The 14940-nt window shown below is 45.1% G+C and overlaps 1 protein-coding gene across 2 annotated transcripts in view; it reads left to right on the top strand.

The window, feature by feature from the left end:
- Window positions 1-14940, top strand: part of KANK1 (KN motif and ankyrin repeat domains 1) — a 97061-nt gene that overhangs the window by 61380 nt on the left and 20741 nt on the right. For both annotated transcript variants that reach the window (XM_040579548.1, XM_040579549.1), the window contains one exon: window positions 6190-8844. In XM_040579548.1, coding sequence (XP_040435482.1) covers window positions 6190-8844 — 2655 coding nt within the window. The remainder of the gene's footprint in view (window positions 1-6189; window positions 8845-14940) is intronic.

Genomic DNA, 14940 nt, shown 5'->3' with positions numbered 1-14940 from the left:
GGAATAGAACTGTTTGAGAGACTGTTTTCACTGTGAGTGCATCAAGTCAATGGAAAAGCCCACTTAAGTTAACAGAAAGATTTTTGATGCATTTAGTGGCATTTGCATTGTGGCTGTGATTGTTTTGAGGTTTTCTTCCATTGCTATAACGTTCCTACTTCTTCTAGAAAGAGCATGGTATTAAGACAGCAGATCCATTCTTAAAATGCCTTCTTTTACCAATATTGTGTGGCAAATGTGGCATTGTAGCCCAGTACCCTGTGTCTGCATTCACAGTGCACCCAAAACACCGCAGCTGTCTGAACCATCTTTCTTCAACATTGCTACTGCTTGTGTTCATTGACTTCAGGTGAGGTCCTTAATCCACTTCTGTGAGGCTTCCCACTACAAATATCTGAGCTCGAGCTTCTACCTCTTGAAATAAAAACCTATTTATTACACAGTGTTGTAGCTTCATCCTTTCTTTGTTATTATCAGGGAAGTTGCTGTCCCTGTTTTTTGATTACAAGCCCCAACTCAAAGCATCAAGTATTTAGATTTAGAGGTCAGCTCGCCAGTTGGGGTGTTGACACATAAATTTTAAAAAGTAATCTATAATTTTTCAGCTTCTCATTTTTCTTTGAGATTAAAATTGCAGCAAACATTTCACACTGGAGATTTATTTCTTCAGTAAAATGTGCAGTAAATGGAATTTCTCTGTAACCGGAGAATCCTCCACACCTGTAACTGCAGGGCTGGTAGCAGGGTCTGTCATCCCTGTCTGGCTGTGGTGTTTCAGTTTGGACTGTAGTACCCCATAACGGACAGTCTCAGGTGCCTTAGGAGTGAAATCCCATTTGCTCCAGGCATAGCTGTAGCTGGGTCATAGCAAAACAGATTACCTTTCTTACAAGGTGATGCTTACTAGTTGTTTTTCCATAGCAGAAAAAGAAAGGAAGGTGTTATCAGCCATGTCTATAATGTAGTGTGCTGGGCAATTGTGCCATTGCCTGTACAAGCCGAGCCAGGTCATCCGGGCATCATAGCCTGGCACTGCAGGAAAGTGGCCGAGGCCAGCACCAGGGTATCGTCATGGGCAGCTGCATGGCTTGACTCTGCTGTGCTGCGATGACTCTCCTCCTGTTGCCAGATAAGCAGCCAACTGAGGTGTGGAGTCTGTGCTCCACACTGCGGCATACTTCACACTGCTGCTATGTGCCTTAACTGCAAAGGGAAAAATCGATGCTCCTGCTGTCCATCAAAGCGCAGAAGCAACTTTCTGTAAGTTTTCCCCTCTCAGTTCTTGGAAGAAAATAAAATAAAAATCTGATAGTTGATTGTTTCAGTTTGGGGCTTCCCCCCCCCCCACCTTTGAAAATACTGGAGAGCTAGGCTGCATTGTTTGGGAGCTAGTAATTTCATGGCATCTTCTGTATATTGCTAGCCAAAAGAAAGCTGATCAAATGAGTGTGCTGCAACGCTAAGGTCTGTTTTCCAAGTGGTTTTGTTGTTGTTTTTTTAACTTACATTCAAATGCTGACACGTGAAGAGAAGAATGAAAGAAAAAATGTTTATTATTCCATTCTGCTTTTTCTTTTTGAACAAGTGTTCAGCCTCATGTGTTTTGGGTTTGGTTTGGGTGGGTTTTTTTTCAGAAGGCAAGACTGATACTCATTCATATGTGCTGAAGAACAGAAAGAGAAAAGAATATAAAAGTAGTACTGGGGGAGGGAGTAAAGGGGGAAAGCACCAATTTTTTCTCTGTTGCAGTAGAGACTCAAAAAGTCAGAATGTTTTTTTATCCCCTTTTCCTGCCCCAGATAACCTTTCAAACTGAAGTTGAGCATGTAAAAATACTGATTTGACCCCATTTATGCCAGCTGTTAAATCTGTATTTTTCCTCTGCAGCATTCTTTATGAATTGTTTTGTGCCATAACTCTGGAAGGAGACTCTGTTATTCATAACATTATTTCAGTGGAAAAGACTTCTTTAATAGCAGTCAGATCCAAGATAAAAATGCCTTAGAGCAGATATCATAACCAGATGGGGAGAGAAGGCTTTAGATGTGATGTCTATATTTTTCAAGGCACCTTTGACTTTTAGCTTCAAAAATACATCTTCAGCTCCTTCTCTTTGATCTTCCTGGGCCCTCCAAGGTGGCTCTACAATAAAGTTTTCCTAGCTTGTAGAACCAAAACTCTATGCCTGCCCAGTTTTTCATTGCTTTTCTCTCCCTCAGAAGTCTTGAAGCACATCAGCTAAATGTTCTGTTTTTTTCCAGTTCTCCTGGTCTGGGAGCAGACAGGATTAGGGTGGACTCAGGTAGGGCTGACTCAGTATTTTAATACACTGATGTTCTTGTGCAGTGCATTAGATAGGATATAATTTAATAGAAGTTGGCAAGACTGGAAAGTTTGGACAGAGCCAGTCCCAGCAGTGCAGGAGGTGAGAACTGAAGAGTGAATTTCTTAAATGCTGCTTGTGTCCTGCCCATGGTTATCCTGCAGCAGGGAGAGGGAAATGAAGTCTTTGCATACTTCTGGAGAAACTCATTAATAACGACAGTACCACACTGAGGCCTCTGTTTTTCACAGGGTGTTTTACCTTGCAGGTACTGGCCAAAAAGCATGATGTGTTTGTGTCTCATTGCATGTAATGACATTTCAGAAGAAAACAGGCGTGTCTGCAGCATTTTCACAGACAAAAGTGTATGTGTTTGTGCATCTGCACACACTGCTTTAGTGTAACACAATGACATGATTGATGTTTGCCTCAGCTACTATAGAGACTGGTGAATAGTTCTAATTTTAGTAATGCCCATGATCAGTTGACCAAGGATGAGACAAGATGCCTAACAGGAGAGTTTGTACTGCCTGGCATTTGCTGCAATACTGACATGCGTTGGGGTGAATGAGGTAGGACTCTTTTGCTGACTTGAGGTATCTGGGCATGAAGTCTTGCCTTTCTGGCTGAAGGGCAAACAGACACAGCTTCCTTCGAGGTTAATCAGGGGTGCCTGCTTGTGTAGCACTTGGTGCTCACCAACCAAAGCTAGGGAGTAAGGGCAACCACAGTTCATCCAGGACCCAAGGGCTAAAGGGAAGAAGGGCTGCAGTCTTATCAGGTCTGATATTAACTTCCTTTTTTTTTTTTTTTCCTTTCGGAAGCAACAAACCCATTTTTATTGCTTGGAAACAGCCATACATTTTGCTTTGTTCCACGCTTAACAGCCACGCCCATTTTGGTCCTTTCTCTAGACAGCAAAATGCACAAAGGGTTGGCGCAGCTCCCACACACTGCCTCAGTATTGTGGTTTTGGTAGATTGTATGCCTGATCCTCGTTTGTCTTAACATATCAATAAACGTCTACACAGATCAACTCATAATACTGGGATTGTGTTGGTGGAGTGCTCACGGTGTCATTTGGAGGAGAAGTGACAGGCAGTCAGCTCTGTACGCAGTCTCATGCTTGTGGAACAGCTGTTAATGAACTGTGTCCTGGTAGTGCTGCCAGCCTAAGCTGAAGACCAAAGGGATTTCACTGTGAAGACACTGAGCTACCTGCAGGTGTTGTGGAGAGGTTTAGTCAGTGTCAGTGTGAATATTTTTTTATTAGTATTTATTTTTGATAAGTTTTCTGTTGAGCAATCTTGATACAATTCCACGAAGAAGGAAAGAATATATCTGAGATTGCAGTTCAGCTCTCATGACTTAACATGAGATTTGCATGCATATTAGAGGTTTTATGAATATTTTTCTAAACATGCATTAATTCCTTAAGTCCTGGGACTTCCAGAGAGTCTGTTCCACCCTGCCCCATCCAAGGCTTAAGCATTGTGCCCAAGGACAGCTTAGAGGAGCTGCCTGACTTCACTGGTGTAGTGATGGGAGAATCGGAGATATTGCTGGGTAGGAAGACAAGGACCAAGACAAACAGAGGAAAAGAACTGGGGAAAATGGGTGAGCAGGTAAAATTGATGGAGCTTGAATTTGCATGGCTTGGGTGAAGTGACTAGAATGAAGCCCAGGGTGAGGGGCGAGAGAATAACCAGATTTGGGGTTAGAATTGGTGGAGCAAGCAAATGGATGTAAGTAGAGACAATGGGTTGGAAATCCCAAGCATGGGAAGAAGGCAGAAAGAGACCAGAAGCCTGCAAGGGATGAGAGCCAGTGTGGGAGCTGGGACAAATCTAGGGTTCAAGTGGGAAAGAAGGCTGACCAACCTAGGGCGAGGAGCTGCGGGGTGTGCAACAGAGTTGTCTGTCTGCCGGGAACTGAGCCAGGATGAGAAATCTGGAATCAGAGCACTGAATTTGGAGAGGAAGAGGAGTAATTTGGAGAGTATGCTCTGTCTCATTCTCTCCGTAAGTGGGAGTCCTGGAGAATTTATCCCTGCCTGACATTGAGGCAGTCCTGCTGGAAGGAGCAGTGTGTGCTTGTGTGCTTAAAGTATGTATGTATGTATGCATGTATTTTTGCTTCCACTCTGGTATTCGGATGGCTATTTTGGCTGCATCTGTAAGTAAATACCACAGCATACTGAGACTTTCTGGTCTTTCAACAGAAACATGTGGTCTGGGGCAGTTGTTTGTGTCTGCCAAACAGTCTGTCCACACTGCAGGACCGAGATACCAGTGCTCTCAGGTCGGCCCCACTTCTGCGGCTCTCAGAGGTGCCTGCCTGCGGCTCTGTCGCCATCCTGTTCTTTTTCTGCCGGGGAAGACGGGCTTTTCCCTGAGCAGCATCCTCCTTCCGCCTGTTGCTCCGGGTGGCCTGTGGTATCCAAAGGGTAAAGGATCGCCATGAAAGCAGTTACACTGTCTGTAGACAAAGCTCTTCTTAAGCATGCCAAGGAAACTCGAAAAACAGGAGGTGTTTCCCCCCCCCCCCCCCCCCCCGAAACCTTTTTCATTACAACATTAAGTCACTTCCTGTACTTGCAGTAAGTAGAGTTTCTCTCCCCCACCCACCGCCGCCGCTCCTGAGGGTTTTATACTCCTTTAAGAGGACGCCGCTTCCAAACGGCTCCTTTTGGAAGCGGAGAGCTGAATCTCGCTCCCAGCCGTGGCGGCTGCGCGCTGTGCGGGGCGCTGCGCGCTGTGCGGGGCGCTGCGCGGGTCCGCGCGGCGGCTCTTCCTTGCGGGTGGAAGCAGGAGAAAGGCGGGAGGGAGGCAGGGCTTCGGCGTGTGACACGTGAAGCTGGAGCAGCCATACGTGGATGGAAAATGTGCAGTGTGGGGGCAGAGGCATGTGGCTAATTCAGGTAACCGGAAAGCTGGCTTTTATTATTGCTCCAGCTCCTAACGCGCAACAGTTGGTTTTCCCTTTCCTCCCACCCCCACCCCCACCCGAAGCGGGACGGGAGGAGCAGGTTGTACAGCAGCACCGCGTATGAATACTCAGCCCAAGGAAGCACAGCAGATCTGGTGAAGTTTTATTACGATTGCTTTGGGGACAGGTGAGTCCTGTGTCTGGAGGACAGACGGGTTTTCCTCGCGTGCAAGGCAGCAGGCTGCCTCAGCAGTGGGATTCGGGATCCCACTGCAAGGGGGTCCCGCAGCAAGGGGGTCCCGCTGCCTAGCTTGGTGGGGGGGGCTTCATGCAGTTTGAAATGGAGGAGGCAGAGGCACTGCTGGCAGTAGTGTGAGCTGAAGTGAGAGCAAACTGATAATGCTGCTTTTCGGGCGGCAGTTCCCAAAGCCGTAGAACAGCTGCAGATCTGTGTAAAGTCTAATGGCACTGGTTGCATAAGGAGCAGCGTCAGAGTTCCCGTCACCGGCTGGAATGCACTGTCTAGAGAAGTTGTTCTCCAGATGATTCGTGCGGTACGTTGTGATCCTGAGGTCTTCATGTGATGGCACAGCATGTGAAAGCTTGGTGTGACACAGGAAGACGGGAGGGAATCAGGGAAGGGCAGCTTTGAGCTACTAGCTGTGCCACTTCTGTGCCCTGTTAACAGACGTTATCGGTGTGTATGCATGTGTACACATTTATGTGGATATGCACTTCTCAGCATTTGAAAACCTACTGATTAACTTCTAAAAAGTTAATCGGGATTTAGTGTTGAGGGTCAGTCAGCGGAAAACTGGTCTGCTCTCTGAGCTGCAGCAGCAGTTTCTGCCTCCAGCGTGCTGTGAGCACCCGTCTTTCTGCACTTGTGTTTACTGAGATATAGTTTTTCCAATGGTGTTTTGTTTCTTCTTTTCCAGAACAAGAGGAAGTTGTTATAAATGGAGAAGATGAAAAAGAACGAAAAGACCCCTATTTTGTGGAAACACCTTACGGCTACCAGCTAGACTTAGATTTTCTGAAGTACGTGGATGATATACAAAAGGGGAATACCATTAAGAAACTAAACATCCGAAAGAAGAGGAAAGCCATACCAGCCTCAGTGGCTACCAAGAGTTCTGGTGGTCAGTGCAGCGGCTGGACCTCCACGGAGTCTCTCTCGTCGTCAAACAGTGATGAGAACAAGCAGTCTTGTTCGGCAGCAAGGAGTCAAGTAACCTCGTCGGCTGCTGTGAGACCCTCAGTTTCCTTTGAAGCATCTCCTTCCTACTTAACCGTTCCTGAGAGTAAGCAGCTTCCTCCTCCCTCCCCCCAACCTGCTCGGCACAACCTGCTTGTCACAAAAACCCTCATGGAAACGCGGAGGCGACTCGAGCAGGAGAGGATGATGCATGTCACACCTGGAGATGTCCGCAGGCCCCGGCTTTCCAGCTTTGGAGGCATGGGCTCCACAAGCTCCCTTCCTTCTTTTGTGGGATCCAGTGGGTACGGCCACATGTCTCAGCAGCTGCAGAATGGGTATCAGGGGAATGGTGACTACGGCGCATGCTTTAGCTCCTCATTAGGCAGTTCTATTCGTCACAGCCCCATGAGCTCGGGAATATCTACGCCAGTCACCAACGTGAGCCCAGTGCATCTGCAGCACATCAGGGAGCAAATGGCAATTGCCCTTAAGCGTCTCAAGGAGCTTGAGGAGCAAGTCAAGACTATTCCTGTGCTGCAGGTCAAAATTTCAGTGTTGCAGGAAGAGAAGAGGCACATGATGGCTGAACTCAAAAAACAGAGAAAAGCCACTCAAAACGACACGTATGGTTTCAGGAAGCGATCCTACAGTGCAGGGAATGCAGAGCAGTGGGAACACATGTCTCAGGTGAGAAGAGGTGGAGAACTGTATATAGATTGTGAAGAGGAGGTGGAGAGTGTAGAGCAGAGCTCTCAGAGGATAGAGGAGTTTAGGCAGCTGACTGCTGAGATGCAAGCCTTGGAGAAAAAAATCCAGGATAGCAATTATGAAAGTCCAGCAAACTTCCCAGTGAACCGAGAAAGCCTGACAAAAGAAGCTCGGTCTGTTGCTGTAGGTGCCGATGAGAACATGAATGATGTGGTTATATACCACAGATCTGCAAGGCAACACAAAGAAGTAGCTGTGGGGACAGAGAAAGAAATGAGAGAGTCTGGTGTTGGCGTGACAGAGGCCATGCTTGGCTTGTCTACAGAGGTTGAGAAAGAGATAGAGCTTCAGCAGCAGACCATCGAAGCTCTTAAGGAGAAGATTTACAGACTAGAGGTTCAGTTAAAGGAAACGACCCATGACAGGGAAATGACCAAATTAAAACAGGAGCTGCAGGCAGCTGGGTCTAGGAAAAAAGTGGATAAAGCTGTGATGGCTCAGCCCCGTGTCATCAGCAGGATGGTGGAGGCCATTGTACAAATGAGAGACCAAATGGTGGGAGACCACGTGGATGTCACGAATTCGTCAGTGGGGAACCACCTGCAGGCGAGCAGTGTTGGCACCTCCTGCAGACCTGCTGTACGGAGTGTGGCTGCAGGCCCCGAGCTGCTCATGAGCCGCTGGCTGGTGAGAGAGAGGGCAGAGGTGCGAGACCAGGGCACAGGGAGGTCGGTTGAGCAGCATGATAAGGCTGTTAGCACAGAGTCAAGCGTCTGTGAGACAGGCATCAACACAGAGGAGCCAGCAGGCATGCTGAGCCCCCGCTGGATGGTGCGGTCGGTTGGAGTGGTGAGGTCTGTGGGCTGTGGGGATTGCTCTGTGGATGTGGTGGTTTGCTCCCCCAAGAAGCATGTGTCCCGTGAAACAGCTACAGAGGCTGTACCCAGGGCAGAAGCAATGGTGATGGCTGTGCCTTCTATGGCTAGCCAGCAAACCAGCACCTCTTTGGAGATGGTGAGCCAGTGCACCAGCACAGAGGTGGCCTCCATGGCAGACTGCGGGACGAACACCACCCTGAGCAGCTGCCATAAACAGACCAACACAGAGAGCATGGAGACACGGAGCGTGGCAGTAGGAGATGGCCGGGTCAAGGACATACATGCATCTGCTAAAACACGTTCGGTTGGAGTAGGCACCTTGTTCTCTAGCCACCCTGGCTTTGAAAAGCCCTCTGCAATAAAAACCAGAGACTGTGGTGTTGGGCAGATAAATGTTCATGAGAATTACCTGGTTGGGCTTAAAATGAGGAGCATTGCCTGCGGACCCCCTGCATTGCCAGTATTGCCGTCTGGCACCAGGAGCATTGGTGTTGGTGGAGAGTCCGTGTGCGAGCCGGTGAGTGGTCTGTTGGAAAGCCCTCTGCCTCCACCTGAGCTGAGGACAGGCTTGGATCACTACATCGAGCGTGTGCAAAAGCTGCTGCAGGAACAGCAAATGCTGCTTGCTGAAAACTACAGTGAATTGGCGGAAGCCTTTGGGGAGCCCCACTCCCAGATTGGATCCCTCAATTCGCAACTCATCAGCACCCTCACCTCTATCAACTCTGTCATGAAATACGCCAGCACAGAGGAGCTGCAGAGCCTGGACCTTCAGAAGCAGTGCCTGGAGAGAAGCACTGTGTCAGGTAAGCCCAGCATCCGGGTGCACGTTTGGTCCGCTCCTTGCCAGAGCCGCAGGTTAATCACGTGCTAGGCTCTCACTTAGTGTTGGAAGCAAGTGTGTAAGCCTCCCCAGGGAAATGCAGAGCGTGACTTTGTTGCTGGACATGCCTGTTGGGTGATCTTTCCAGCTCACCAGTGGTAACTGAAAAAGTACAGGTGGTTTTATCTTTCCCAGTCCAGCAGACTCTGAAGGGTCAGATGACGATGATGGCTCTGACAATGCAAGAGACGTATCTCAAAGTGTGCAGGGTTTGACCGCTGTTGACTCCATTTTGTAACTTTTAAAGAGTAGCTGAGGTTAGTGCCTGTGGGTTTGCAGTTCGATCCTTCCTCAAAACTTGTCATGCAATTTGTAAAAAGTATGGAGTCACATTTGACAAGAGTTGGGTCCCATTCAACATCTGCAGCAAACTGACTTGTTTCCACAGACATTTCCCTGGATTTTGTAGTGTTACTTCCATTGCCTCTGTTCCTTGTGCCTCACAGCCAGAGAGCTGTGGGGTGCTTTCACCATTCCAGCAGAGCTGATTGCTTTATAAAAGGCAACTCAGAGCACTTCACAGAAACCACATCTTGCATCTTCTCTGTGCCAGTAACTGTTTGTCCTAATCCCTAATTATGGCCTCATGTTTGAAAGGCATAAGCTGTAATTACTTCTGGAGGTTTTGGTGACACTCAGGAAAGGCAAGAATTGAGATTTAAATACTCCTTGCATTTTATTTATTAATTTTTAAATCTATACAATTAATTTGAGGTATTCCTTTATTCCCTGGGGTGAAGTTGCTTACTTTTTTTTTTTGTTATTATTTTTGGCTGTCTGATAGTCTAGTTTAAAATTTAGCCTTTTTGTCTTAACACCTTATTGGTGAATCCAGCCACTTTACTATTAAATTTACAAACACTGGCTTACTGGAAACCAGTGTATAATGCCTAGCAGTGACTGACAGATACCGTCTTCTTGGTCCTGGTATACAGGGACTGAAACAAGAGGTTAAGGAGATGGCAAAAACTTGTGCAAATTCATCTGTAATGTGGGTACTAAATTGGATAAAAAAATCTTGAGTAAATACAATTTAATGTCAGCGTAATATTATTGGCTAATGCGCTGCTGTATAAAGGTCTTGCAGCTTATTTACTGACTTAAAATTTACCTATTTCTGTTAGAAGGCAGCTTGGTAAATCTGATTCTTTTTCATATTCATGTGCCAAATGGAACCATCCATTAAATGAGCTGAAGTAAAAAGTTTATCTTCGCATAGTAAAGCAATAAGCAACATTTATGTAGCAGTAAAGAAAAATGTATGATATCCTGCCTGCACACATGCAATGCGGTACTATATATGCAGTATTATTATCTTTCTAGTACGCACTTTGTATTTAGGACTTCTTACAAGTAATGATACTATAATAATAAGAGTGTCTAGCAGACACCAGAAGTGTCCTTAAAAACAGTGAACCAGAATTTTCACTAGCTGTAAATCCTCAATTCCTTTCCCTGCTTTTAATGCACAGTATCAAATGTTTAGTCTAGAGATCTGAAAGCATTTAGACGCAGGTGAAGCAGTACATCATATTTTACTAAAGATGTTCATAATCGGATTCAGATTTCACATTCTTGATAAAATTACTCTGGAATAATTTTATTTTAACTTGTAATGCCATTATCTTTAGCTGTGGATGCTAAGTGTAAAATTTCTTTATTTTTAGTCCCTGGTGAGAACTAAATGCCAGGACTGCATGCATAAATCAAGCTCTGAGCTATAACAGTTTAGAGCCATGGAGAAAGTGAGAAGGAGCTCATAAGCCTGAAATGTTTCCCTTTTCTATTAATTTTGGAAATACTGGCTTTAGTGCATTTATCTGCTGGCCCTGCTGCCTGTTCCTGTGGTTTTACAGATCATGTGTTACATTTTTCTGTAGAAGGATTTTTGCTGAATGAAGCAGTAACTTAAATAATTCTGTAAGCACTGGAACTAATAAAGCCTCTTTTTTTTCCATGTATCAGTATCTCACGGTAGCTTGGGAGCTCTTAGTCTTTCCTCACTTTTATGTCACTTGGATGTATCTTTTCAGGTGTCTTGTGTGCGAATCGGCACCCCTTTCTCCGGGTCTGGCATCTCAGCCTGATTTCTCTAAAGCTTGTATAAATACAAAAATCCTTTAGAGCACCGAGTCTCTAGTCTGGTTTGGTTAAAATAAGCAATTGTGTTTAAGTTATTGAATGAAACATGACCTCTCGCAAGCCTCGGTTTCTTGGAAAAACAAGCTGAAAATAGAGGCAGAAGTGTCTGGTTTCAGATTAGCAGCAGTAGTGTTATCTTTAGTATTTTATTCAAAGAGCATCCTTAGGAATTGCCTCTTAGAAGAGGCAAGGTGCTTTTACGGCAAAAATACCTGATCTGGCTTTGAGGCATGTGATTTGGGTACCAGTCTGCCATGTTAAAGGGTTACTAGTCCATACTGCTCCTGCTGCCTGAGGTAGCACATCAGCAAAGTTCTCCACTTCTCAGATTTTTCTCCCTGCTAGTGCTGGGTAGACTGGGATGTGCTACAGGGGCATCTACAGGCTCACAGCCCCTGACAGAGCTTGTGGCAGGTGATAGAGATGCAGGCATGTGAGCTAGAGCCTGCTGAGCAGGACGTGGGCTGACTGCAGCTGGCATCCTTAGGTGCGAGCCAAGCGAACCTCTGAGGTGATCTCTGAACCGGGTCTGTTAGCAATTAGTATATTGCTTGTTGCAAAATAAACGCCTTCACTTCCGTAACTAAGCAACTCCTATTTATATGTGTGCTGTCTTTCAGAAGCCCTATTGACATCAGGGAAATCAAACCTGCTAGCCAGACAAACTCGTTTCCTCTCTGCAAGGTCATGTTAGCCAGTGTTGGCACCCTGTCCATGTCCAGCTGGATCGTATGGATGTGGGTGAGAAACCTAGATGGTAACTGATCCTTATTCTTAGACCATACAGCATACTGGAGGACCAAGAGAGGCAAACATATTCAGATTCTCCATTTATTGTAGCAGACGTTTTGGGAAGTTTCAGAAAGTTACATCTGAGTGCATATGTGCATTTTGCAAAATACCAGCCAGAGGCCTAATGTCACTTGTAGAGGTTATAATTACATGGACTTTTCACAAGTCTTGTAGATGGATGTCTTTCACAGGCAAGGAGATTGCAAGGGCAGTATTTAAAAATAACTGCTCTACCATTGCCCTGAAAAATTACCTGAGCATATTCGACCTGTAAATGCATGGTTATTTTGCCTCAGTGATCTTTGAAGTAGCAGTTTTACGGTGACTTTTTAGAGCAAGCCTGACTGAGCACCTCAGTGGAAGCATTACACTAATAATCATGAGGAGGGAAGCAAGTTCTTGAAGACTTGAAGGAGTGAAAGGAAGCAGGAAGCAAGTCATGTCAGAAAGTCTTGGAGGTTAGGGAAACGTGATGTGCCATCTGGTGGAAAGATCTTTCCAGGTTTTTGACTCTTAACTTTGACCCAGAGCTAGGGAGGCAGGCTGAGTGATGATGGAAGAAAAAAAAAGGAATGGTGGTGATCCAAGAAGCCCCTGGTTGTCCAAAGCTGGTGTGTAGGACTAATGAGGTATTGTGGCCATGGTTGTCTCTGTGTTGTTCATAATGCAAAGCCAACAGGGAGTTGGAGAAAGGCTGTTTTTACAGCTCTTTTGTTTGACAAAGTTTGTAGCCTTTTCTCTCAAAGACTCTAGCCTGACAGGTCGATAGCCCCTCTCCTGGCAGCATGGGCCATGTTAGCGCAGTTGAAGACTTGAGGCTTGCCTGAGGCTCAGGAGCTGGTGTTGTTCAAGAGTGAAGGAATGTCGGTGGACCTTGCAAAGCTGTGGGCTCACACTGGTTGTCTATGTCTAGGCAAGTGAATGAAGCCCTCAGCTTCAGCTCTGCCACAGGTGCACGCCTTAATCACCAGATTAAGCTTCTGTACAGATGTGCTTGTTTGTGTAACAAACAGGATCCATCCATCTCTGCTGGGGAGACAGTGGCTGGCATATGTGAAGCATTTTTCATGATCCCTGGGAAGTAATGCATGATGCAGAACAGTCGTGCAGATGGCCCTGTCTGTGTGCCAGATAAGTACTGTTTATTCATGTCTGGCTGGCTGGCATCTCAAAGAATACAGTGCCTCCTCTGTGGTTTTTGTATAGCAGGTAGTATCTATTGACCTGCTAGTTGTGACAACATATAAAGCTCAAATGCATGTCATTTTGAAATGGTAACAACCTCTGTACTAGGAGCTGAGGTGTTTAACAGGGCTTTTTTTTTATTTTAAATACCCATCTGGTTATATCAGAAGAGAAGCAGAGACCTGATCAGTAATTGTCCTACTATTACCATTATTATCATTATAGTACTGGCTGTTTTCATTCAGTGGCAGCACTACATGGAGTGTTTGAACCTGAAAGCTGCTCTGCCTCCTCATTTCTGCTTCATAAAGAACGTAATTTGCCATGGTATGAATAACTTTTTATTTCAAAATCTATTGCTGCTTAGAGAGTGGCAAACTGCAGCCTGCTAGCCTGTCGGTTAGAGTGGCTTTGGTAAAACTCCATTTCCCTCCCTGCACTGTGGCACATAGTCATGGTGTTCAGGCATGGAGTTTTGTTCAGAGTTCAACTCCCATGGTCACAGGCACACCTATGAATATTCAATGGTAGGAGATTCCCATTTTTCGAAGGAAGTGTTGTCATATTTCAGCAACAATAAAGCATCAGAGAGGATCAGCTCCTCATAAATGAGAAAGAAAGAAAAGCTGAGATAACCTTCCTGCTGTGCCTAGTATCATGAGATGCTTTGGTCTACCACTCGTCAGGGAAACTAAGGATGGCTTTCACCAAGCTTTATGTGTAGTTGTCTTGGAAGAGAGAGCTTTTCATAAATAAGATGATTAGACTGCTTCACAGATGTGTAATCTTTTGTGTTCAGTGTTTTTCAATTAAAGGAATTGGTTTTGACTTAGAGTTTCAACAAACTGGCTTCACAAGCTACTTTGGGGACGGAAGCAGCTTGTCAACACAAAGATGGTTAAAGCAAGCGAGAGTGAAAATGAAGTTGAGATTACTCTTGCAATCCGATTAAAGGAACCATCCTGTTAGAAGGAGCGTTTTCCCTGGAGCCAAATGGTAGTTGCAACATTTACCTATGCCTGGGTCCCAAGTTAATCTGGCTTCTGTTAGTTCATGATATAAAAATTTCATGTGTGGCAACTTTTTGTTTTGAAATTTTAAATTCAGTGACTTTTGGCCTGTAATGGCTCAAAAGTACTTTTAAAAATGAAACTATGCTTAGTCTTCTGAAGGTAACACATTTATCAGGTGGATAGGTTAATGTAATTTGTTGTAGATGTTTAAACATGACATGTTTGCTCATCGCTGTCTTTTTATTTACCTTAGTAGAATGGGTTCTTTTCTTAAATAGTTCTAATGCATAGGCCAAATTGAAAATGGATTTAAAAATATTTCTATGAAGAAATAGCTTTTTAAGGATAAAGGAACTTGATAAGACCACTGGATGGTCATTTTGCTCCTCAGTTACAGTAGTTTCACAGGGAGCTTATTGCTAACATGAAGAAATCATGCAGTATGCAAGAGAAGTATTTTTTTGCTGTATGTGCTCCAGACAACGTGCTGTCTTTAATAGACAGTGTGTAAGTTGTATCATTGGCTGTTATAAACATATTGTGCAAATAAATACTTGCACTGATCAACAGGTTAAAAATAAAATTTGTGTGCAGCTACCACACAGGCAGCGAGACCGTGCCCTTTTTTTAGCTAAAGTCTGTGATGTTCCAGCCAGAGAGCTAGGTTCTCATCCTGATAGTATTTTAATTCCCCTGGCCTCATTTGCACCTCTCTTGATTTCCAGTGGTATAAAAGTATTGTCAGGCTAGGTCAGTTTTGTAGTAATACTTAGGTTTGCTTTCATCAGACTAAATGGAATTTTTCAAAAGCAGGTAAAGGGCAGACTTCTGTTACCGTAAGTTCAGCCAAATTCAGGCAAAAAATACTGTTTAAAATTCTCCCAGTA

The sequence above is a fragment of the Falco naumanni genome, chromosome Z, assembly GCF_017639655.2.
Source record: "Falco naumanni isolate bFalNau1 chromosome Z, bFalNau1.pat, whole genome shotgun sequence".
Taxonomy (NCBI): domain Eukaryota; kingdom Metazoa; phylum Chordata; class Aves; order Falconiformes; family Falconidae; genus Falco; species Falco naumanni.
The sequence above is the reverse complement of the archived record's forward strand: the minus strand, read 5'-3'. Positions and strand labels throughout refer to the sequence as shown.